This window comes from Zeugodacus cucurbitae, chromosome 4 (assembly GCF_028554725.1).
Source record: "Zeugodacus cucurbitae isolate PBARC_wt_2022May chromosome 4, idZeuCucr1.2, whole genome shotgun sequence".
In the NCBI taxonomy this organism is placed as follows: Eukaryota; Metazoa; Arthropoda; class Insecta; order Diptera; family Tephritidae; genus Zeugodacus; species Zeugodacus cucurbitae.
The window spans coordinates 51,221,743-51,248,954 of record NC_071669.1 but is presented as its reverse complement, the minus strand read 5'-3'; the positions used below and the strand labels follow the sequence as shown (position 1 = coordinate 51,248,954).

The 27,212-nt window shown below is 33.1% G+C and overlaps 1 protein-coding gene across 2 annotated transcripts in view; it reads left to right on the top strand.

Annotated features, from left to right (window-relative positions):
- The first annotated feature begins 6,911 nt into the window (after positions 1 to 6,911).
- LOC105210435 (uncharacterized) overlaps positions 6,912 to 27,212 on the top strand; it is a 53,238-nt gene continuing 32,937 nt past the window's right edge. Inside the window, exons 1-2 of one of the 2 annotated variants that reach the window (XM_054230303.1) lie at positions 6,919 to 7,068; positions 7,680 to 7,950. In XM_054230303.1, the coding sequence (XP_054086278.1) occupies positions 7,915 to 7,950 (36 nt within the window). In that variant the 5' untranslated portion in view covers positions 6,919 to 7,068; positions 7,680 to 7,914. Of the gene's footprint in view, positions 7,951 to 27,212 lie in introns of both variants that reach the window. The other variant, XM_011181392.3, reaches the window with a different exon arrangement.

Sequence of the window (27,212 nt, the reverse complement as noted above, 5' to 3'; positions counted from 1 at the left end):
ACTCTTTGTAGGATCGTATATCTTTCCATGATGAAATGACAAACCTTATTGAAGAGAAATGTCAAAAGAGCGGGAAAAATATATCGTCTTTGCTGTCCCTATCGTTCTACTATTGTAGCATCCCTTTTAAAAAACCTTTAGTTCGTCGTAATGCATAGAATTTGTTTAAAAATTTATCGAAGAAGAAGTCAAAATGGTGTATATACTAAAATTTGGTCGAAATCGATGGAGAGGTTTCCGCTATACATCGCAATACGGGTCTGCTGTGAGTTTCAATAAAATCATGATATCATATCGTCCCCTCAATATAACAATAGCGTATAATTTTTTGTGGGTTTTGGGAAAATCGAGATTAAAGTTTTTGTAAAATCAGATGTCTATCAAAACCTCAATATAAAAAAATTATACACCATTTTTTCCAATGACATTTTGACCCACTTTGTGGAAGTAGAATTTGACGAAATTTTGACCCGACATAGAATCAATGACATACGCTATTGTTATATTGAGGGGACGATATACCAAAGAATCACAAAACTTGGTAGCTTACCGAACTTTTTTGGAATGATCTTCCTAATTTATTCCTAGTCTGACTGGTGGATGTTATAAATAGGTCATTAACAGTTAGAGGTTAGTTTCTTATGAAATGAAACGGTGTATGAGTTTCTACAATTCAAATCAACTTTTAAAATCTTGCAAGTGCAATCTGTAGAGTAGAGTAGAGTTTGAGATGAAATGTTGGTTTGTAGCTTTTTTTGGTTCTCTTCGAGTAATATTTATAAAAGCTTCTCTTCTTCATGGATTGCCATCTGTTATCCACGATTTTGTAAAATTGTTTATATTCAAAAACAATCTTAAAAGTCGTTACTCTTTGTGGTTGGATTTCATGTTCCAAAATTAAAAAAAAAAATGTTGTCCTGAATTATCTCTAATTTAGTTCGCGCAGAAAAGTAGGCAACGTTTACTTTTCTTTACCCACATTTTATTCTTATGAGATCAGCACAATTGATTCGTCTACAGAGCCGTCTAGGTATAAGTATAATAATGATAAATGAAATTTTATTTTAATTTTGAAAAATTACAATTTAGGCCATATGCGTATTGGGGTGATAATAAAAAATGCAGATATATCAACATCAATATTATTTAATTCTGCGATTTGCTACTTTTGCAACACCATTTTAAGCGCAACTTTTCTCCGCAACATGTTGATTAATTACATTTGATTCTAAGACTGGCAGCCCACATAGCTTTTACCATAAAAAGCTCTCAATAAAGAACTCAAAAACATTTTATGTAAGCACAATGAACAGAGGCAGGTATTAAGCGCAACAAATTTATTTGAAAATAATAAAATAAAAAAAAATAAAAATTTGCACTTAATTAGCAAAGTTAAACAATCACACTGAGGGAGTGACAAATACTGCGCGGCAATTTCCTTATAGACAATTAGCTCGAAGCAAAACAGAATTCGCACCCACCACCATTAGTTGAGACAGTATGTTATGTATGCTTGCTTGCTGGGGAGTGATGATATTTTAGTACATAAAAGTTAAATAAAATTTGTATATTTAAAATACAAAAATATTTAACAAAAAAAAAAATATTTTTTATAAAATAAATAAAATAAAAAAAATAAAATTTATTTAAATATTGTTAAAATTTAAATAACTAGAGCCCTTTCTGCTTATAATTGCTGACTCTTTTCTGAGTTAATAATTTTCTTGATGATTTAGATTCCTATTTCCAAAAGGGCAAATGTTTTCTTCCAGAACCCATCGTTCTTACTGCTACTTTGAAGTCTATTTTTGTAGAATTGTTTAGTGTTAAGAGAATTTTTATCATTAAACACAACTTAGAAACACTGAGTTTAAACTTGAAGCAATTGATAATCTTTTTTAAGAAGGTTACCAGCTGAAAGCAGTATTAAACATCTTTATTTTGATTACCATATTGTAATATTTTTTTTTTTCATTTATGTTTTTTATAAAATATAATCAATAGAAACTGGTGGCAACCCTAGAAATATAATATTGTGACCATGTTGAAAAATGCTCTCGATGAATAATTTTGTTCCACTCGTTTAATTTTACAACTGGTCTTTTACTACTTTCTCCAAAAATGTTCTTCAAATAGTCTTGATTTCTTATTTCGGAAGCTACGGGTGCTATCTTACCGAGTTTTGCAAAACCTTATTTTTTAATATTTGTCCACTATGTTTTAGCTGCTTTGACACTACTCTAACGCATATAAAATAAAATAAATATTACCAATTTAATCGCTTGGTTCCTTAAAAACCCAAAAGAGAATTTTTAAAAGTGTTTATAATCAACAAATCGTAAAATTGGAGTTTCTCAAACACCAAATCTTAAACTCGGAGTTTCTTTAACACTTTCATTATTTAATATAAATTATTCATATATCCCAAATCATAAACATAGAGCATCTTAAAAGCTATTCATAAATTTAAAAAATTAAACTCGAGTTTATGACATAATTTAATCTAATAAATCCTAAAAAAATGTGAAGTCAATTAAGATAATTGAACAAAAATCTAAGTATTTCACAGCTGTTTGGCAAATGCTGCTTTTTCCATATTTGGTATGTAATTAATCAACTGAATCAACAATTAAACAGAGACTCGTTGAAAATATGCGTAAACACTCGAAAACTCGAAACACTAATTAAGTAGGCAATTATATATATATTTTTTGGCGAATTTCGCAATAATATTTTTTAGGTGCTAATTGTTTGTAATATATATAGCAGTAATATATTGCAGTCTATATAGCTTAGTCATTGGGCTCTTGCGACCTTGACATCGCCCATTTCTTGCGCCGAAACCATTGCACTTTCAATTTCAATTTTTCAATTGCTCAACAAGTGTTTGTTCGGCTAATTTTCGCCCTAATTCAGAGCGCTAGACACAAGAAGCCGCAGGGCATTGTTCAAAAACCAAGGACACATACATTGTATATACCGAGCTCACTAGTTCCGCAAGCCACTGCCATTATCGCCGACAGCAATCTCCAGTTGTAATTATATTTTCGACTTTTGCGCCAGTGTTAAGGTATTTGCGCACAAAACACGCCCACACACGGCCAAAGGTTCAACTTGAGGCTTGAGAAAACCGAAAACAAATACAAAAAAAAAATCAACAATTGAAAACTGCAAGCCACAAAGTCAACGACAAGCTCCATTGTTACACGGTGCCATACGGTGTTCGAGCGGGAGCAATGCGTGTCCAACATATTTGTGTTCTTCAACTCAAATTCGCCTCAGCAGTAGAAAAACGCACGATTCGAATGGAACTGTTGGAAAAAATTGTTTTTATTGTATTTTTTATTTTTCTTCAAATTAAAGCGAAGTTTTGGCGCCAAAGCGAGTCGGCGCACAATTTCAAGGCTGAGTGAGCAGCAGTCATCTAGCAACGGTCACAGCTGCTGCAAACAAAGTCGCATAGTATATATATACATATATAAATGAAAAAAAAAATCGAAAAATAAATTCAAATTAGCGGTGTATACTGCAGTTGACGCCTACGCAACGGCGCCAAACGGTGGGACGGTGCAAGCGACAGCAATGATTGCTCAGTGAATGCTATTCCTAAAGCTTTGTAATGCACAAGTCGATAATGGTTTAATCCAATTTATATAATGAAAGCGATCTATTGTTGCAACAAGGGCGACCTACACATTTTTTGCTCAATCCGTAATTCCTAAAAAATGAAATCTAGTTCAGTTCATAGTGCATGCTCGAATATTATTTGGTGCGCGGGATAGCAAAATAATTATATGAAAGGCCTTCAAAGTAATAATCTATAAAAACTCTTACTTATTTGTTAAAGCTGAAATATTATAAGATAGGCTTGACTAATCTACCACTCCTTCAGAGACTGCTAATGTCGAATATTGATACATGCTGAAGACATGTACCATTTTATTTGGTCCAAGTTAATGCCTTATTTATGCTTATTAAAAATTATTCACGTAGGTGACTTCATTGTTGTCTTCTCGGAAGTTCTATTCCCGACTTTTGAGGTAGGCCTTACGATTTAGATCCGATTGCCTTCTAGGTTTTTTTTCCTATCGTTTACTAAAAGATTTTAATAAACATATAGGTGTTTAAAGTGACGTCGGATAAGCGTAGTGGAATATAAGCTTAGGTGGAGCATAGGACCTCAATAAACAAGTTATAATTAATTTAATTTATAGCTAGGTATTTAATTTCTCTCTAAGAATAACCACTTCTCTGTGTTTCTGCTTCGACTTCCCGTCTCCAAGTGTTGGCTGGTCTCCCACGTCTACAGCTTCCTTGAAGATTCCAATCTGGCGCTGTTATACTAATGTCATCGTGAGGCCTTTCGCAAAGTGTGACCAATCCACTTCCATTTTCGGTTGGTGTTTGGTTACGGTGCAGATGTTAGCATTACTAATATCGTTAGACCAGAATATCCGTATGACTTTTCAATGACATCGATTAAGAAAAGATTGCAGTGATTGTAAAATATTCGCAGCAAAATTTCACGTCTCGCAGCAACAGTTTTCACGTTTGAATCGAATATTTTTAGCTTCGTACTTATGGATATATGAGTCGATCACCAGACTTTATCCAATATGAAGGCAGCGCAACATTTGGATACACGATTTCGATCAGTTGCTGATCCGCCATTTTTAATTATAATGCTACACAAATTGCAAAATTCATCAGCTTCCTCGAGACATGTGCAAGCGATATGTAGGTTTGGCGAGTTTTGTCTTTGCTATATTGATTTTAAGTCCCGTTTGTGCAGCGATTGCAGTAACAGCTTCAAGTTTTAAGGAGATCTGCGAATACTTATGGGACAACAGACATATGTATATCATCCGCATAATCTAGATCTTCTATGTAACATCTCAATACTCACTATTTTTATACCCTGAACAGGGTATATTAAGTTTGTCACGAAGTTTGTAACACCCAGAAGGAAGCGTCAGAGGTCCTATAAAGCATATATATAAATGATCAGTATATTGAACTGAGTCGATTTAGCTATGTCCGTCTGTCTGTCTGTCTGTATATATACGAACTAGTCCTTCAGTTTTTAAGATATCGTTTCGAAACTTTGCAGAAGTTATTTTCTCTTCAAAAAGTTGCTCATTTGTCGGAACTGCCGATATCGGACCACTATATGATATAGCTGCCATACAAACTGAACGATCGGAATCTAGGGCTTGTATGGAAAACTTCCGCATTTTACTATATCTTCACGAAATTTGGTGTGAGTTATTGTTCATAGAAATAATTTAATCTCCGAAAAAATTGTTCAGATCGGTTTACTATAGCATATAGCTGCCATACGAACCGAACGATCGGAATCAATGGCTTGTATGGAAAATTTTCGCATTTGACGTGGTATCTTCACGAAATTTGACACGGATTACTGCTTAAGGTAATAATATAATCTCCAAAGAAATTGTTCAGATCGGTTAACTATATAACCTTAATGTTTCTAGCAAACAACCCGGCTAAAAAGAATTAGTAAAAAGTTTTCTTTTTTTTACTTTTTCTTACGTCTTTAGATTTGCTTAAACACATAGTTATTAAAAGAAATGCACCTGTGAAGGGTATATTAGCTTCGGTACAGCCGAAGTTAACGTTTTTTCTTGTTTATTCTATTAATTACTTCGTCCAGCAGATATACATACATCTTGGTTTAAGTATTTATTGGAATCCCATGAAGGGTTCCGGACACTCTTTGACCTTTCAACAACCCTTTAACTTATTTTATGAACCGACTAAGAAAATATGGGGTTTTTTTCGAGATTTTCGTCATAGATAGATTTTATGCGATTAAGTATGTTATAGGAATAACACCAGGGGATGGCGAACCCAATAACCCAATCGATGACGATGGAACAGATGTTCCATTGTCCCACTACGAAGTCCGTATAGTAATTAAACACCTCCTTTTCATCGATTTTAAAGCGACCTCTGATAGCACGAAAAGGAGAAACCCCTATATCGCTATATCTCAATTTGGTGTCCCTGCAAAGCTTATCGGGCTAAGTAAACTGTCGTTGAGCAACACCAAAAGCTCCGTCAGGATTGAGAAGGACCTCTCCGAGCCAAGGCTTCATATAGGGCGACTCTGGGGAAACTAATATCAGCTTCAGAGCTAAATAGAGAAGGTAAATTCTTCTATAAAAGTGCACAGATGCTGACGTACACCGACGTTAGTTCTGCTTTTTCCGCACTGAATAAGGAAGAGAAGCGTATGAGCTGTACGAGATATACGGCAACATTGATATAGTTTAGTGAATCAAGAAATGCGGTTGTCCGGATGTATGAGAACACTTCAGCTCTGAGACTATATGATGCTGTATCCGTCGGAGGAAACAGAGAAAGAGCATTGTAAAAACATGTCTTTAGTTTGTCCACATCAAAATAGGTCAAATCTTTCACATTCCTTTTACTATTACGAAATCCACTGAGATTTTGGCGAAAGTTTCTAATAATTTAGGCCAAAACTATTATCGAATCATCGACATTTCGGTGTATAAGAAGCAATTGGCCTTGGCTAAATATAAAAATTGATTTCATCGCGACAACTCAATAACTTTGACAGCTCAAGAGATACCTATCAATGGGAGCTCGCACAGCCTAAGGGCCACAAATATTTTGCACTGCTAACCGAGCGCGCACAACAACAATAAACGACGCGCCGCAGTGTGGCCCGCTTGGAATTAGACAACGCAGAAACACCCACAATCTCAACGCGATGCGATTATGTGGAGTATCGAATGACGTTACAGCAAAGCTAGCGGCGCGCCGCTTGTGTGGCGCTTTGCCGCCGCCGCATCTGCTGCCGCGCGTTCAATCCAACGCTTGTCGGCTGGCTTTCAGTTCAGTTTTAAACTCAATATTGTTTAGCTCGGCTTTTAGTGGCGTTTTAGCCAGCTTCGTTGACGGACGTGTGAATGCAATAAGCGACGCGACTTTCGTGGCGTTGTAACAAAAGTGTAGCGAACTACGCGAAAATCAATCGTACGAACGCGTTTTGTGTGGCAGTCATCCGAAGACACTTGAGTGAGTAGCGCATAGTGCAGTGAGTGAAAAAAACGCACGCGGAGAGTGATTGAAGCGCATGCGAAGCGTTTGAGCCAGTTAGGAAGTGTGAGCGTGAGTCGTCGTAACTCGAGTTGCTCAAGTTTTGAACTTTTGCTTCAGTTTACAAAGTGTCACTGCGAACGCCGCAATAAACAAAAGTGATCGATTTTTACAGAAAAAGCAACAATAACAAAAATAACATAACGAATTGCATTGCCAACACTGCGCTTACGTAAATTCAAACTACTTGCGTGTGTTTGTGTGAGTGTGTGTGTCGGTGCGCGCGCGCATAAGTCAAAATCATAAACGGAAACGCGTTAAACGCATTGTATGCGAATCAGGTTGTCTATAAAAAAGCGTTAAATTTGCAAAAATTACGCGAACTCGCTTTATAGATTTTTGCATTTTGCTTTCTTCGCCGCGCGTCTAGCGAGCGCTAGTAATTAAACGCCTCGCGACTGGTGTTGCAAGTTGCGTGCTGCAAGTAGTTTACGTTGCAACGTTGCTTTTGTTTTTGTTTTCACTTTTCTTGCATTTTTTTTTTCTTGATTATTTTATGACTACAATTGGTTTCCGTTGCACTTGAAAAGCGCTTTTTAATTGAAATCGAAAAATTCCCAAAAACAAAGCCAACAAACGTGGAAAAGTATTTGTTTATTGAAACAAAAAGCTCAATTTGATTGCAGAAATTTTTTTGAAAAAATTTTAACTCACGTTTTAACAAAAAAAAAAAAACAACAAAACACCCGGAAGCTATAACAGTAAAAGTGTTGCATTGCATTTTATAGCGAGCAATAAGTGTCTTTATAATCGAAAAGTTTCAAAATGTGGCGGAATTGTTGGATGCTTACAGCGTTGGCGGTGAGTAATAAATGCCTCGAATTCATGAACTATAAATAATAAAAATGTTTATGCAATGCGTTGCGCTATAAATTATGTGCAGTAAATTTCTTTTTTATAGTGTTCATGTGTTATTTATTTGTTTAATATGCGTGCGCATGTGTTTAAATTAAAAAAAAACATATATATTTTTTAATAAAAAAATTTTTGATGGAAAAAAATTTGATAAATAAAAAATTAAAATAAAAAAAATTAAAAAATGTTTTTGGTAAAAAAAAATTAATCGGTATAAAATTTTATACAGTAAATTTTTTTTATATTGAAACATACAACCATTACATTTTTTATACAAATATTGATCTCGCATTGGTTTTATAGTTTGTAACGCTTTATTAACCGTTCTGTTTTGAGTTCTGAAACAGCAAAAATTTAAAGAGAGTTAAATATGAGGAAGTTGAGGTTGACTGTGTGATGAATTTTTCACTTGTTCTGACCTTTTTTGCAACAAATGGTATAGATGTTACAAAAGGAATTTGACGAAAATGCTCTCCGAACTGAAATAAACACAATAAAAATAAAAATATATTTCATCGATATGAAAGATATACTATCAAGTGTTTTGTTCCATCTGTCATAATATTATTTATAGGAAAATTTCCGACCATACTTCGTACATTCCTTCGATATGACATATGGTAATTGACATATGTGGTTTTAAATTAAAATCAAAATTAATTTTGGGGACCAGAACACTTTTGTAACATTTTCGTTCATTCTGTGGCAATAACATAACTCCATTGAAAATGTAAATTTTGCGTAAGGAAGCAATTTCGAACCAACTAAATTCAAATAATTTCCTCTTTCAGTGCTATTAAGTGCTATTCTGATGTAATTTTTTTTATATTTTCAAAGTTTATCTATTAAGAATAAGAATAAGGAGATAAAGGAATTTTCTTGGTACGGCATTCTTACTGGCTCAGCTTGACACAAAACTTTAAACTAGTTTTTCTCGAATCTGTCCTTTTCAAAACAATATCCACGATTTCTCAAATTGTACAAAACCAATTTACCTCAAAATTTTGCATAGTATTTTTTTCAGGCATCTTTATTGTAGAAACTAGCCTCATTGCCAATGTTTAATGTTTTTTTTTTATTCGAAAAGTCAAAAAATATGATACAAAAATTCATTATTTTTTCATTCTCCTTTTTGTAAAAAAAAAGTTTTCCCTTTTCCGCCCATATCAACATTACTCTAGATTACTAGTCATCTTTTATTTTTAATATTGCTAGGAGGTTTTGAATTGTGGGTATGATCTCGTGCGCATTTTTTTTGAGACCGTGAAGTTATAAAAAAGAGATAGAAAATATATTGATTCCTTTTTTATTTTATGAAGCTCAAAAATGTTTTCAAATTCATGCCTCTATACAAGAATACCGCCTTAATACGAGATTATTTCATTTCCTGATGATAAGTAATCGTAATTTGTTTAGAAAACTGTTGTCAGAATTTTTCCTATACTTTTAATGTTTCATTCACCATCCTTTAAACTGGTAACAAAATTATGTGAAGATTTTAAGTGAAAATCATATTTATTTTCGCACGGTTTAAAATGTTTGGGTGCAAAAAAGTTAGATTTGTTTTTATACATAAAAAGTTCTCTCAAAACATTATTAAATAATGCAGTAAACATATCTCGAAGAGATTTTTTTAAAGTTAGGACATTCACAACATGGATGCAAGTCTGGGATCCTCTTATAAAGTAGTGATTTATTATTTCTGTAAATAATTCCGTCCACGGGATTGCTGATGATTTTATGGTGAATATGGATAAGTCCTTTGCCTTGATTCGATAAGTCTTGAAGAGTAACGAATCGAACACAAAACTACCATAAATAACTGCAAGAATACCCAAGTAAGAAGAGTTAACTTATCCCCTTAATGAGTTTCGACTTTGTTCTTGCTTTCAAATCCATTTTTTGTTTAACAAAAAACCATAGCGAGAAAAATGGTGGCGAATCGAACAAACATCTAGAGTGTAACTCGGGATCTATTTAGTCAAAATTATTAGTTTTTTGTATAATAAGGTTGGAAGAGGCTGTTTATTCAAATAAAGTAATAGAAGGAACAAAAAAGTTAGGCTATTTTTAATTAGCGATCTTGTATGATTTAGAAAAAATAAAGTAAGAAGCCATTTTTAGAATAAAGGCTATTGCCAGCTTCATTTTATACTATAATTCAATTTAATTTTTTTCTAAAAGAAATTATTTTTTTAACAGAAATTGAAAATTATATAAACAAATTAAAACTGAAATAATTTTTATTAAAATTTCGTCATAAATTTTTAATTTGTTGCTTTTATATAAAAAGTAATTTTGAAAGAAAAAGTTTATGAATGAAATATTGAATAAAATAAAAAAATGTTAATTAAAATATTTTTTGAAATGAAAAATAACAATTTATATATATACAAAGTTGCCTGACAACATTCCTGAAATCCTCAGTTCAACTTCTTCAATTAACATATTTATTTTAATAGTCGCATTGCATGCTTTACAATATTTTGAATTTTGAATAAAGAAAAATATTACACAATTTTGCAATTTTGTTAAAAACTTAAATTTACTTAATTGATTTTTTTGAGTTCTGATTAAAATTCCTTAAAGCTAATTTATAAGAAAAAACTCCCAGTTATTTGTTATAGGTAATTAAAAATGACTTTGAAGACTTGGCTTACCTGTTGCATGTCTCTTGTCCAGCAATTTCAAACAATTTACAATTATTTATTAATTTTGAACAAATCGCATTCCCAATAGCACCAATTACATTTCAAGAACAAGCAATTACAAAACGAAACAAAACACATGCGGCTGTGTAAAAAATCGATTTGAATATTAATTTCCAAGCGTTTAATAATTATTCAATGCTTTAATGCAAAAATGCAGTAAACATAAACAAACAGGCAAATAAACAAGCCAGGCGGCAGGCCATTGGAACGCGCCCTTAGTCATCGGCCGCACAGGTTTAACGTCTTTAAAGCTCAGCTGACAAGTGGCAGGCAAACATGAAGAAACAACTAGACAAATGACTATTATTTTTATTTTATTTTTATAATTTTTTTCTTTTCTTTAATAAATATTTACTTTGTGTGCACTGACATCTATGCAAACTATTAGACATGCCAAATATTTTATTTGTAATTACCAGCGATTTAACGCAGATCGCTTTATTTATTCTTTGTACCTGATGGTGGAACTAATTTAATGTCTTTTCGTTGTGATTTGTAATTTAAGTATGCATGTAATGTACCGTTAATTATAAAATATAATAAATGTAGTCTTAGTCTGTGTAATTTAAACATAGAAAACATGTTTTGTAGATTTTATTTCATTTTATTCATAAATTTCTTCGGGATTTGGATTAAATAGTATGCATGATTAAAATGTATGTATGTAATTGTGAATTGACAAAGATACCCCGAAGATTTTGCTACTTAAATAGTATAATCTCGAAAAATTCAGTCCCGAAATTTCGAAATTTTTCAAAAATCGGTATGAGTTCGGCATATAGTTCAATATATACTTTTCATAAAAATTTTAATGTTTGTATATCGGGATCTCGAAATCTAAAACCAAATTTACGGTATGGAAAATGATTTAAAGGGTTACATGGGTTTCGTGGATTCAAAAAATCGATTTTTTGTCGATCCGAATAATAGTTTCGGAGATACAGCCTTTCGAAGGTGTGCGCTCCAAGTCAAGTAGTATTGTTACTAAAAACTTATACGCGTTTTTCTCGGAACTGTGTTTTCAAAGCCGGTTGTCAACTTTTCTCGAAAACTACTCAACCGATCTTGATGAAATTTTGCACAGGTGTACGAAATACAATTTACTCGAGCTTGAACGAAGGATTTTATTTTTTTTCAATTACAACTATATTATTTTTTTGGAAAAATGTCTGCCAAAATTCCAATTTTTACTTTTTTGTCTTTCCTTCGTTCAAGCACGAGTTTATGGTCTAACCTAAAACACTTATTATTGCTTTTTTATTTTGGATGATCCTGTCAAGAGTTATTATGACAACACGGACGCACCTTTTTTCCGAGGAGTCACCGGAAATGACGACGCAATGGAGGAGTTTTAATTTTTATACTCTCGCAACAACAAAGTTGCTAGAGAGTATTATAGTTTTGTTCACATAACGGTTGCTTGTAACACCCAAAACTAAACGAGTTAGATATAGGGTTATATATACCAAAGTGATCATGGTGACGAGTATATTTGAAATCCGGATGTCTGTCCGTCCGTCCGTCTGTCCGTCTGTCCGTCTGTCCGTCTGTGCAAGCTGTAACTTGACTAAAAATTAAGATATCTTGACGAAACTTGGCACAAATATTCCTTGGCACCATAAGAAGATCAAGTTCGAAAATGGGCAGAATCGGACCATTGCCACGCCCACAAAATGGCGAAAACCAAAAACACATGAAGGGTCATAACTAAGCCATAAATGAAGTTATAAAAGTAAAATTTGGAATAAAGGATCAAACTAGGAGGGGGCATATTTGGATGTAATTTTAATGGGGAAGTGGGCGTGGCCCCGCCCACAAATCGGTTTTTTGTATTTAACTCGCAAACCAATAAAGCTATATAAACCAAACTTTCTGAAGTCGGTTCTCTTATGTACCCCACCACACACCATGAAAATAGTTGAAATCGGATAATAACCGCGCCCACCTCCCATACAAAGGTTAGGTTGAAATTGACTAAAAGTGGGTTAACTAACTAACGAAAAACGTCAGAAACACTAAATTTTGCAGAAGAAATAGCAGAAGGGAGCTGTACTCAGATTTTTTTACAAAATGGAAAATGGGCGTGGCATCGCCCACTTATGGGTCAAAAACCATATCTCAGGAACTACTCGACCGATTTGAATGAAACTTGGTTTGTAATAGTTTCTTGATAACACGCACAAAAAATGGGCGAAATCGGTTTACAACCACGACTACTTTCCTTATAACTCAATTTTGAATTCCATCTTATTCCTTCACTTTATAATGCAAACATAAGGAACCAATGAAGATAGCGGAATAAAACTTTACACAAATAGTGCATATCATCTCTGGCTTCACTTGCGAAAAAATTGTCGAAAACGGATCATAACTTTTCAATGCCCCAGATATCGAACATGTTGAACTCAGCGCCTAAGAATAAATTTTAACCGAAAATATGGGTAAATCTCTCAGATATCTCAATTTAATTCAGAGGAAATTGTTTTCTTCTAATAGTGTGTCTCTTTTCCAAAAATTATTAAAATCGGGTCATATCATCTCCATATACCTCATTGTAGGTTTTTCAAAAATACGGTGAGCTTTATTCCGCATATACATATGTATTGGTTAATATGTGAGCTATCTTAGCAAAATTAAGTGAGCGTATCGTCTTGGATATAGTGTACCTTGCTGATGAAAATGAACGAAATCGGTTCAGGGATTACCTCAGCCCTCATATCTATATATGACGATTTTCGTTATTCTATTAAACTTTATGCCGAATTTATGGGTTAATTTGTATGTTATCTTAATAAAATGTTCGGTTGCACCCGAACTTAGCCTTTCCTTACTTGTTTTTTTTTTGAAAATTTCAGAAATTTTTCTTTAAATATGTATTTATAAGACAGAAAAAAGTTTGAATCAAATAAATAATTTTTTAAATTAAAAAATAAATATTGAAAATATGAATTAAGGCTGAACGCCATTAAATATCGTAAAATATCATGCATTAAAATGTTTTGTTGCCTACATTTAAGCGCCTTTCTCTTGAACGAAGTAAAGCGGTAGCAATAAAAACCCAATTTCCTAACAAAAACATCTGTCATATTGTAAATTAATTTGTTGTGTTTTTTGCATTCACCCAGGAAGTGAAGGAATCGCCAAATTTGAGCTTCGCTTATTCAGTCGCAAAAATATGTGTGCCAATTTATTGTTGTTGCCCATTTGCGGCCGCAGCGACAAAAATTGATATTCATTAATAAATATCTTAGAAAAACAAAAACAAAAAATTAAAAAAAAAAAATATTTTATTTGCTGAATTATTCATTTGAGTAGTAAACATACAGCGGACATATGTACACACATACAAACACCTTAAAGCGACATGTGAAGACGCTATTGTTTGTGCTGTTTACGAGCGTTGTAGGCTTTTTGACACAAATTTTTGTTGTTATTGGTATTGATTTTTTTATTTTATTTTTGTTGTTATTGTTGTTGTAATTTTTTGTAAATTTTTTGTATTTTTTATCAATTTTTTGTATTTTTTGTTGTTGTTATGAACTGTTTTTATTTTTATTTTATTTTTATATTCTTTGTTTTTATTGTTATAATATTTCCAAATTTTTGTGTTGTTGTTGTAATTTTTTAAATATTTTTTATTATTGTTGTTGTATATCGCCTTTAATTTTATATATATTTGTTTTTGTTTTGTTCGTGTTTGTTGCTATATGTAAACAATATCCCTCCATTCGGTCAACGTTTGCTCAGTACAAGAACAAGAATCGCTCATATTTGACCCATTTTGGGGCGGCTATTTTTGTGTATTGACCGTTTATTCATTGCCAGATAGCTCACCGATGACTCACAAAGTTAGCATAGCTTCTTTCGGTGTTTTCTTTTCGTATGATTAGTAGCTATTGTCCCTCCAATGGCCTACTAAGCGCGCTAGTCTCCATTGTCTACACAACTATTTTGCATTTTTTTGCAAATTCTTTTCGGTCTTTCGGAATTTCGCCGCAAAGAAACGACCTTAACTGTTTCGGGTATTATTATTTATTATTTTCATCTATTTCAATTCTACGCTGGCGACCACCTGGCGTTAAAGCAATTAAAATTAAACCTTCTTCTAGTTGTTGTTGCTTTAGCTGTCATCTTCTGCCGCTTGACTATATCATCTTTTAGCTGTAAATTTGTTACATCAAAAGTCGTGCGGCAAGCGACAAAAGCTAATAATTAAGCGAGAGAAGAGATTTAGAGATATTTCGAAGGCAATTATTTGAGCGCTTTGGTTTTGAAATTTTTTTGTTTTTTTTTTTGGACTTTCTGCAGCATGCGGCAGCTTCAGTTGCTGAAATCCACACTTAACTGTCTGCGTGTGGTGTATGTGTGCGTTCGTGGCAAGTGCTGCGTGAGGGTAACTGCATGCAATGTTTCTTAGTGTGCTGTGAGTAATGAGATGAGGTTCAAACAACAATGATGAAATCGAATCGAATTTGCATTTTCCAACATACAATGGCAAAGTTCAGTGGCTTTAGCGCGCAACATGCCACATATATACATACATATATACACGAAGTCACTCGCAAGAGATGACAACACAATGCCTTGGCGTCACGTTGCTGGTTGCGCTGGCGTTTTGGGAACTCAACTGAAGTCGGCTAGTAGTCTTCTGTCTTTTGTCTGTGCTTTATTTGATAACACATAATGTCTTTTGCTTATTTTTATTGTTGTTTGCTATTTTTGTTACGCTTTGCATTTGTGTTTACATTGTTGTTATGCCAATAGCGCGGCTTACACACCGCCATTGTAATACAATGGTAATCTTGGTAATCGGCAATCGCGGACACGCGAGTGAGACAAGCTAAACAAAAAGCCGCAAAAAGCATAGTAACAATAATAACAAAAAAGCTTAAAAAAAAAAAAAAACAAAAAAAAAGTTTTAAAATTACAAAAAAAAATACACAAAAGCATTTCAGAAAAAAACTGCTTTACAAAGCAACCAAAAATTATCACACGAATAAAAAATAGATATATTCAAGAAACCTGCTGGCGTTACGTTTCTAAATAGGCCAAATAGGCCATTGATTCGGCAATTATGTGCGCTAATGCAATGATTGCTCAAGGCTGATGCTTTGCTACTTTGCTATATGCGTGTAAAAAACCTGCGAAAACAAAAGACTTTTGCAACGAACTTGCTGCTGCAAAAACAATTCGCCGCATTCAAGTTGTTTTTCCAGCGACAATAATCACATATATATAGATAAATATATGTATATCAATGCGTTTTTAATTGAATTGAATTGTGATTTAATACGTTGGAATTTCCAAATTGTGCCACCACTGGCGGTGTCAGTGCCTACGCGACACATACGTTGTTTTGGCAACAGACCTCGTGATGAAATGTTGTGGTTATAATATTTTCTATGATGAAATATTTCCAATAAGTATGTTTCAACAAAATGTGATTATTTGAAATAGGATTCAAAAACTTATAAATTAAAAATCTGGAGTGTGGAGGGTTTCCAGACGTTTCATAACGCCATTTACCTACTCTGCTCGTAATTTTGCCATTTACCACGTTATATAAACATTGAATAACTTTGACATTTACTGACTGATTGAAAACTATATTTTGTAGAGAGAAAATCAATTCGAGATGCCTGAAAATTCGTTAGATGATACATAAATGAATTTTTAAGCCATATTTTTTTCAGAAAAAGCGGAACTGTCGATAGAAATTGATATTAATGAATGTTGGCTCATCTATGCCAGCAAATGCATTGCCAGTTACTGTTACAGATAAAATTGACTTGCTCATGCCAGAGATGAAATTCGACTCCTTATTTTACTAATTTAAAAATAAAAATATTCGCTAACATTCCTCAACCCCGCCGTGTGCTTTTGGCATACATTTCTCCCCACATTATTACTCTATCGCCTGAAGTGTTCGAAATAGTAAAGCATACAAAAGTAAAAAGAGCGCCAATACCAACAGAAAATTAGTAGAAACAAGTAAGAAAGGCAAGGTTCGGGTGCCACCGAACTTTTATACTCTCGCAATTTATTGATGTAATTTTTTAAAAATAACACACAATTTGACAGATATACTCGAAATAAAGTCAAATAGAATACGAAAATCATGATACCATTTTGCTGAAATATCTCACATATTAATCGATATATGCGGAATAAAGCCAACCGTATTTTTTAAAACCATATAACTGGATTAATGAAAGCTACGGGAAGTTATGACCCGATTTTAAGCATTTTTGGTACAGAGACACACTATTGGAAGAAAAATATTACCTCTCAGTTACAGTAATAATTTCTGAGAGATTTGCCGTTATTTTCGGTGAAAAATTACCCCTTGACACTTAGTTCTTCATGTTCGATATCCGGGGCCTTGAAAAGTTATAATCCGGTTTCGACAATTTTTCCACAACTGATTCCAAACCTCAAATAAAATTTATTAGGAGCGGGGCCACGGCCACTTTTCTAAAAAAGCACTGAAATCACTAGAGTATTTAAGGATTTCCTCTAGGAAAGTGAACGAATGCCTCGACTTACATGTTAGTGTAAGAGGCTTCCTGGCAATGGGTACAGTGATATTCCAGGCAACTATGATGAACTAACCAGAAAAAGCACAACTCTACAGCTAGATTCCAATAAAGTAGGAATATACTATACATGCCGCCGGTGGATACACAATGGGCCTCCCAGAGGCCTAGTTGCGTCATCTGACATCCACTATACCTACCTACAGGCCTATGGCCGCATACAGACAATAATATGATAAATTTGTCATAAATTTGGCTGAGTCACGACGGAAACAATACCTGATTTTCTTAACAAGCAGACAAACGTGACACGAATGGAATCAGGAACGTATATGTCCATTATTGAAATTTAAAAGACCTGACATAAGAACTATAGTAGAAGTGCTAATTGTCTAATTGGAAGTCACCCCCGCAGAATGGAGATACCACAAAATGAAGAAGAAGAGAAGGAGAAGAGTGTGTTACATGCCGACTATCGGTCACGGATTCTTTCGATATCACGGAAATTGCTCATATAAAGCTTTTTGAATTGTTTAGCTTTATCAGGGCAGCAGAGTGGTTTAGAGAGATTATGGTAGTATGAGGGGATTTCAGTTCCGGTGGTTTTACGATGAGCCTTCTAAAGGCATTGGTGTGTCGTCGGACGTCCACCGTAGCTACCTACTTACCTAGCCAACAGATTAGTGCCTGGACTTGATTTCCGTTCTCGAGATTTATTAAGCATACGAAGGATAAGAATAAAAAAATTAAAAATAACAAAGTCCGACCGATTAATCGATCGAGCATGGCACCAGCATCGGCCAGTATCTGTCAAAATATTCAGCATCTGTAATTTTTGGCCGATTCCTAGCCGATTTTTTGTACTTCTTTCACGTGTCATCTAAATCATTGTTTTGATTTGATACTTTGTTCAGTTAAGTTCAAAAAAAATGTTTAGGAATATTCCTCAATTAATTTTATTGATATCAAGTAAAACAGAAGTGAAAACATTTCTTTGTACCAATAATTCTAAATGCTCTTAAAAAAACTGAAGTTCACACATATTTTTATTGTCTTTAACAGATTTCATTATTGCCAACTTGCTCTAATGTCACAATCTGCGCTTAGCTTTAGTCATACTTTAACTATTTCTGCTTTCTTCAGACTAAAAAATTTTTAGTGGGTGTCATCAAGTTTGTGCTATTAAAATCTTTGCTTTTAGCATAGGAAGTGGCTTGACAATAAAAAGTGAAAAAATGTGTTAGAATCATAAATTAGAAAAACAACAAATATGGCTGCGTGTAACCAATTTTTACTAAAAGCTTTTTTGGAAAGTAGAAAGTATACCTTTGCACTCTGCAAAATGCCGAAGCGAGGCATGACATCACTGCAGATTTTTAGCACAGCATCTCAAAACAATAATAACAATAATAATAGTTATGAGCGAAATCAGGAAAAAAATTTAGAAATTTAAATATCGGTAATTTGCATTCTCAAAAGCAACCAAAAACAAAACAAAAAATTGCAGACAATAGCAAAATCTACCAAATCTTCCGTGACCTTAACGGTGAAGTAAATTATAATTATTTTCATTTCATTGATTAAATGAAGAAAAAATAAAATAAAAATAAAAACATAACCTAAAAATACCTCAAGAGTCATAGCTCGGTTATTTCAAACTGCGTGCCAGTCTTTCTTTCTGCAAACTCATATTTACAAATTTTCAAAAAAAAAAAATGTAGTTACTGTTGTTGCTAGCAGCTGGCCACCCGCTCGCCATTAATGCTTTTAATTTATGTATTTTGCATTAATTACAAGTCGTACAAACCTAACGGAGAAAGCAATAATAGAAAAAAAAGAAATAAATATTTAAAAAATACAAAAATAAAAACAAAACACAATAACTGATATATTTGTGAATTGCTAATATAACATTTGGCACGCCAAAGAAATTTTTTTTAAAGAAAACGAAGAGGAAGCAGTCGTAAAACAAAAAACAGCTGTCTTGCTTTCTTTATGTGTGCGTGCATGTTTTTGTTTGTGTGTCAGCATGTAGTGCGTCTGCGCGCATAGCTAACTGTTTGATACAACAGCGAATTTGGGTTAACGCCGCTGGACTGCAATCGATCGCTCGGCGACCGCAGAGTTCAGCAGTTCAAGCGAGTAACGCGATCTGCACGATCGTTGTTGATCGAACAATAATTGTTAATTTCGGAATTTCGGCCAGGCAGGCAGTGAATACTCGTATCAGCAATAATCAATGAGACAAAAGGTGCGGATTTTTTTTTCATTTTTTTTTTTTATATTTCAGTAAAAATTTTTATTTTTTTATTTTTTGCATTTTAAATTTTTATATTGTATTTTTGGCATTTCAATCAAATACGCTTTATTTTTATTCACTGTTTTCATAATAATTTAAAAAATTTTAAATTTTTTTAATTTAAATAAATTACTTTATTTTTATTTTATATTACTGTACATATAATATTTTATTTGTTTATTAAAAATTACGTTATTTATTTATTATGAAGAAACATTTTTTTTTAATAAAAAATATATTTTTAAATTAATTTATATTTTCTTTTATTTTCCTATTTTATTTATTATTCAAAATATTTATTTTTTATGTATGAATTTAATTGTATTTTTTTTAATTTAAATTAAATTAATTTAATTTAAATTTATTCAAATTTCCATTCAATTCAAACCAATAAAGTTATGTTAACCAAACATTCTCTTACGTACCCCATTACACACCATAAAAATGGGCGAAATCGGATAAAAACAATGCCCACTTCCCATACAAAGGTTATGTTGAAAATAACACGGATTGGTTCATAACCATGCCTACTTTCCACATAATTAAATTTTGAATTCCATCTGATTCCTTCACTTTATATATTATAAATGGCTTCACTTGTGGAAAAATTTTCGAAATCGGACTATAACTTTTCAAAGCCCCGGATATTGAACATGAAGAACTCAGTGCTTAAGGGCAAATTTTCACCGTAAATATCCGTAAATCTCTCAGATATCTTAATTTAATTCAGTGGGAATATATTTCTTCTAATAGTGTTTCTCTGTACCAAAAATTATTGAAATCGGGTCATCCCCTTCCCCTAGCTCCCACATACCTAAATATAGATTTTTCAAAAATACGTTGGGCTTTATACCTTATAAATCGGTTAATATGTGAAATATCTTTTACCAAATGATATGGATGATTTTCGTTATTCTATTGGACTTTATGCCGAATTCCAGTCAGTTTTTGATAATAAAAAAATTCTAATTTTTTATAAATAATTTGTTTTTTTTTTTTAATATTAGCTTCGTTTTCATTTTGTATATTTTATTTATTATTATTAAATTATTATTTTTATTTTTTTTAACATTTTAAAAGTATTACAAACTTTTTAGTCTGAGTGGAAGCCTCATTTTTCTTTCGTATTAATTTTTAATATATATTTTTTTTATTTTTGCTTTCTGGCACGCATAAATGCGTTAATTAATTTTCAATTTATTTTGAAACCTAATCAAAGAGAAGTTGGGAAAATATTTTTTGTATGCAAAAATATGCAAAGCCTGTGAGTTATGTGAAGTGAGATGAAGAAATGGCAAACGGGGTGTGCAAGGTGACTTGTTGCATGCATAATAGTGAAGCCGGTGTGGCTGAGGAGTGATGTGAATTTTTGTAGCCAGCATCAGTGAAATAACACAAGCGAAATTATGTCGATGGCTGCTAATGATGTTACCGCAGCTGATCAATGATGATGATCATGATGGTGCTGCTGCTCAATGCGCGCTGTCCAACTTTGAACTCAAAAGGCGACGCGCTGATGCGCAATCGAACAAGGTGTTAGCGGTGATGGACAGCGGTTTAGTGCGACCACTCCTTGTTATATAAAAGAAGAAGAAAACAATAACAATAACAAAAACAACACTATTGTCAAATGATCGCTAGTGCAAATCATTAGCATCGCACGTCGTTGCCATTTGCTCAACCTGTAGCGGTAGCTGATGAACAACACAGCAGACCCGCCTGCCTGTCGGTTCACCTGCCTGCCATCATGCCTGACTATTTATCATATCAAATGACTGACCCATTTTCGATTGCCCTCGTCTGCGCATTGCATAACAGCCACGAGCAAATGTGCCTGCCCAGCGCAGCGTTGCCATGCGGTTTGCAGAAATGCGAATTGCGAATGCGTGTATTCAATTCGCTAACGACGTGGTTAACTGCCAAAGACATAAATAATTGCATGACCTCTGCGATATCTTAATGACCCGTGGCGCATAACAAGCTACAATTTGCTAAGCTAAATCAGTGCAGATCTAATTGTATTACTAACTCGGTTCCTAATGTGATGCGAAGTGTTACACACACATATGTACATATGTACATAAAATGGTAATAACGGCTTAATTGCTGTAACATGCTTGCCTGCTTGCTTCTGACCGCTTTTCATCCAAGCTTCTGCACCATAAAGTACGACGGGAATGATGAGGGACTTGTAGAGTTTAGTTTTTGTTCGTCGAGAGAGGACTTTACTTTTCAATTGCCTACTCAGTCCATAGTAGCACCTGTTGGCAAGAGTGATTCTGCATTGGATTTCAAGGCTGACATTATTATCGGTGTTGATGCTGGTGCTTAGGTATACGAAATTATCTACAACTTTCAAGTTAAGACTGTCAACAGTGACGTGGGAGCCAAGACGCGAATGCGCTGACTATTTGTTTGACGACAGGAGATATTTCGTCTTGTCCTCGTTCACCACCAGACCCATACGCTTCGCTTCCTTATACAGTCTGGAAAAAACAGAACTAACGGCGCGGGTGTTGTTTCCAATGATATCGATATCATCGGCGTACGCCAGTAGCTGCACACTCTTATAGAAGATTGCATCTACTCTATTTAACTCTGCAGCTCGTATTATTTTCTCCAGCATCTGGTTAAAGAAGTCAAATGATAGTGAGTCACCTTGTCTGAAACCTCATTTGGTATCGAACGGCTCGGAGAGGTCCTTCTCGATCCTGACGGAGCTTTTGGTGCTGCTCAACGCTTACACAGCCGTATTAATTTTGCAGGGATACCAAATTCAGACATAGCGACTTAGAGGCAACTCCTTTTAGTGCTGTCGAAGGCAGCTTTAAAATCGACAAAGAGATGGTGTGTGTCGAGCCCTTTTTCAGGGGTCATTTCCAAGATTTGCCGCATAGTGAATATCTGGTAAGATGTAGATTTACCAGGTCTAAAGTCACACCGATAAGGTCCAATCAGTTTACTTATTTGTGTTTTAAAATTACATGAGTCGAAATACTTTCTTTTGGTATTAAGTTCTCATTTTTATCATTTTCTTTGGCTCAAGCTTTTCTAAAAATATAATTTTTTCTTCTGATTTTTTAAGTTTTGCGATAATTATGTAACTAAATTAAGTAATTTGCAGACATAATGAGAATGTGGCATTTGGCTTTCATTGCAGTTGGTAGATGGTGCACTGATTTTGCTTGAAAATTAAATAACAAAATTTTTATTAGACAAAGTAAGGCTTCCAATGATAGATTAAGGCTTCTAAAATTCTAGGGACTTCTAATTAATTAAAACCAAAGTTTTACTATTAATATAGGGGTAAGACATTTCAAAAAGTGTTCTACGAAATATTCCAAGAGGTGCTATTTTAAGTTTTTGATAAATGAAATGGCGTTATGTTATCGATAAATTTATCAGTATTTTAAGACCCACATATGTATGGAAATAGAAATTTTATTTCAGTGTAGAATTCTTGAAGAATTTCTGTATCGATTAATTTCGAAAAATTTATCGATGTCTTATCAATTTTTTAATAAAGCCAAGTTATAGCAACAATGAAATAATTACGGAAAATAATTGAAATTCAGGTTTCGATATTTATCGATTAATTTCAGAGAGGATATATATACATTATAAGTTTTATCTATAAATTATGAAAAAATTTCCTGATAATTAGAATTATACTGGTATTTTAAAGTATGCTATATTTCACCGGACCCACTAAAATCATAAATCTACACTCCTTTGCTTAAATCTATTCACCCGGTACCTTGTTCAATTAAACATAATAATTTTCAAATAAATGAACGAAAAATTTATCGGAAAAATGCTTAACTCAATTATACCATATATAAACACTCCATTTCAGTGTGAAATTGTTAAGCATTTCATTATCGATTTATTACGATAAATTTATCGATATTATTAGTATTTTTGTACAAAGGTATTGTAAAATATGCCATATTTATCCGGATCTACTAAAATCATAATCTAATACTTCTTTGCTTAGTTCAATCCACCTGGTAACTTGTTTAATTAAACATAAAATTTTTTTCAAATAAATTTAAAACTAATGATTTGAGTTTGTATTTTTATTGTTATTATATTTCTTGTTGTTGTTATTGTATCATTGTATTTTACAAATTGTAACTGCAGCTTAGGTTTTATACCTTATATTTACGTCATACTGGGCACTTGACTTGCTTAAGTAGATGTTTGCTCATCTGTACTCATCTTCTACATTTATACATATTTATAAACAAACAAATAAATAAAAGTCTTACAACTTGAGAATGAAATTACAAATAAAACAAGCGCATGTTGTATGAATACTTATTGCTATGTAAGTTTTGTTTATATATATATGTATGTATGTACTATAAGTATGTACATATATGCTTATTTAGAACTGTAGTGCTTGTTTTCTATTTCATTTACTCACTCTACATTACCACAAATGACAAAGTCAAGCGCAAAAGTCACTGATTCTAGTTTTTTTATGACTCGGAGCATTTTCAGTTTTGTTTCAGTGTTTTTTGTTTTTGTTGTTTTTACAATGTATTTGTTGGCGTAATTGTGTGCATTACTGTCATTTAATATATAAAGCAGAAACATCTGTTCATAGCTGTAGAAGTATGAAAATGTCAAATAAATTTGCACTTAGCTACAATGTGTTTTCACTCCAATTATGGTTATTTGTATTGTTGCGTGTTGTTTGTTGAACGGAGAGAAGTTCGTTGCTTAAGTCTTTTGTATTTTACATGCTATATTCAATGTTCAATTGTCTAGGAGTGCCGGATTTGGTAAATTTTATGTTTTTTTACGATTTTAATTAATGATTTGTTAATTTAATAACAATTTTGAGTTATTTTTTTTTAAATAAGTAACAATGTTCAGCAAAAATGATAATTTTTGCAATAATGATCGAAGCGGATATTGAATGTGATTTGATTTGAGTAATTTTGTTTGGAATTATTATACTATAATAATTTTTTTTGTGGGATTTTATTAATTTATTGAACAACTTAATTAAAATTAAAATTTTTAAAGCTCTATATATTTTTTTTTGAAAAAAAAAGTGTTGGACATTTTTTTTGCAAAATAATATGTTTATTTGATTTGTTGTAATCCTGTAGAACAATACTACATTTAAAAAATTTAGATTGAAATATTTTCGATATAGCTTTTCAAAATATTTTACCATTATTCTCAAAAAAATCTCCATATTCGAAAATAGAGATATAGATCATATATTATGTCTCTTCATATTCTTCTAGATCAGTTAATAAAATAATTACGCCTTAGACAAAATTAATTGTCAATCACTGAAAGTCTTACTCAAAAATTCAGCGTATTTACCACCAAGTAGTCTTCTATGGTCCAATTTTCCTTATAAAAAAAAGCTTCAATGGCTAGTCTATGCCTTTATCTCAGCCTACCGGGAACAAGAGATGCAACTTGTCATACAATTTTAAAAGTATACCAAATTACTTTAAGAATTGCGAATACCTTGAACACCAAAAGTAGAGTACAACAACACAACTCTGCCGAAAATTTCAAAATATAACCTCATATTGCTTACTAAAATTATAAACCCGCTAAAGTCCACTGCATTTGATGTTGAAATGAAGGCCTTAATGGAAGAAAGTGGCAACAATTTCAACATATTTTCCAAAAGCAGTAGATTAGTAGATTGCAACAGACGTGAATGTATTTATGTATATCCAAGTACTTTTCACGCGACTGCTCCGCTTATGACCGTTATGCCCTTCACGCATTTGCGATTTTCAATTTGTTAATTTTTGTACGAAAATTAAGCCAATTTGCGGCATTATAGACATACACACAAAAAAGCACCCACATATATACAAATCTACACCCCCTAATGCACGAAAAGTTAGCACTCTTCAGCAAACTTTTGACTCTTTCACGCTATTTCGCACAACAGCGCTGAAGTAGAAGGTTGCGACATCTTCAACTTCACGCCTTGTGGCACAAGCGTCATTGCAACACCGAACCGCTGCAACACCAAAACATACAAATACAGGCACCTTCTATACCCAGACAAGTAAATCGCATTCTCTAGCGCGGCGCACTGTTATATAATTAATAAAAATATATTTGATTGCTGTCGTCACGCTGTGCACAAGCGAAGCAAAAGCAGAAGAAGAAGAAGAATAGGAAGTAGTAGTAACAAAATAATTGATTGCATACATTTGAAAGCGAAAGTGTTAAACTTAAAATTTTATTTATAATTTTACGCATTTATGTGTCGCCACCCATTGACGTGCTCATGCGGTGAGTGAGCGCGGTGGTACGTGCCAGTGGTGGCCCTGGGCACACACACCTATACTAACGCACTTAGTTATTAATAAGGGCTTTTACGTGCTGAATTTAAAATTTTATTTGTTAATTTTATGATAATAGCGGAAGTTATTATAAATCTGTTTATTTACTAAAATTATTAATTTTGTACTTTTTTGGTTTTTTATCGTCTTAAAGTGTTTTCATTAACTTTTGTATTCAGGATACCAAAATACAGAAACCGCGAAATCTCGAATTTAAAAATGGGGTGACTCTACTTACTATACCTTTTCCAACAATTAAAAAATCCCCAAAAAATTCGTAATCCCGAAAGCGTCACTTACAAATCCCGGGATAATGTCGCATATACTTTTAATTACACTTGTGGTAAATAACGCTTATAGTTACAGGTTTTAATACAAGTCTATATTATAAGTTGTGTGACAAGTACATATAGTAATACAAGTTGTACGCGTTTGTTTACACAATCGTAAGCTTATATTTGAAGAGAGCACGCGAGCAAGCCTTCGTGATTTTTGACAATTCTATTAAAGTAAACTTGCTGAAAAATGGGCTTATGATACTCAAAAGTTTAGTAAGTTAAAGTGAGATAAAACTATTGAGTAAACTTAGGTTAGATCGATTTAGGATATTGTAGATGATTTATCTTCAAATAACCTTTTGTCACATTTCAAGTCTCAAAGATTTCAGTGGCATCAAAAAGCGTTCACACTGGTGTCATAATAATATTTTCAGAGCCTCTACTTCTATCCAGATGACGTATTATAGCTAACGTCGTCGATCTATTTTGATTCACGAAATTATATCGACGATTTCCATAGTTCACATAGTCAGTCGTTCAATTTTACTGTAACGACGGATTCTCAATATGTCAAATTCCCTTATTGTCCGATCTCAGCGCAATACTTTTCTCTTCTAACGCAGCGCAGCATTCTCAGCCACCAATCAGAACCTATGAATTCATAATCTGTTACAAAAAATTCAACGAAGATACAATCGTTCTTCCGGTCTCCACATCGGTCTTTAAAATATCCATGCAATGAGGGCAATGCTCATAGAACTCTTCTTTCACTGGAAGAACTTTTGAGAATATCCATTATCTCACTTCGAAGAATATTTCAAGATCATCATCGTGTTTCTAAGTTTGATTTTATCTCTCAAGTAGATTTCATGTGTATTTATTATAAGCAGTTCTCGCTGAAAGAAAGATTGTCAGAATGTAGTATACTTGTGGAAGGGTCTATTTCAAGGTAAAAAAAAATTATAGAAAAAACTATTTTTTCCCTCTCATTCCTCACAGCTCAACTCTGGCTTAAATTAAAAAAAAGCCTCTCAGCTGTTCGGACAAAT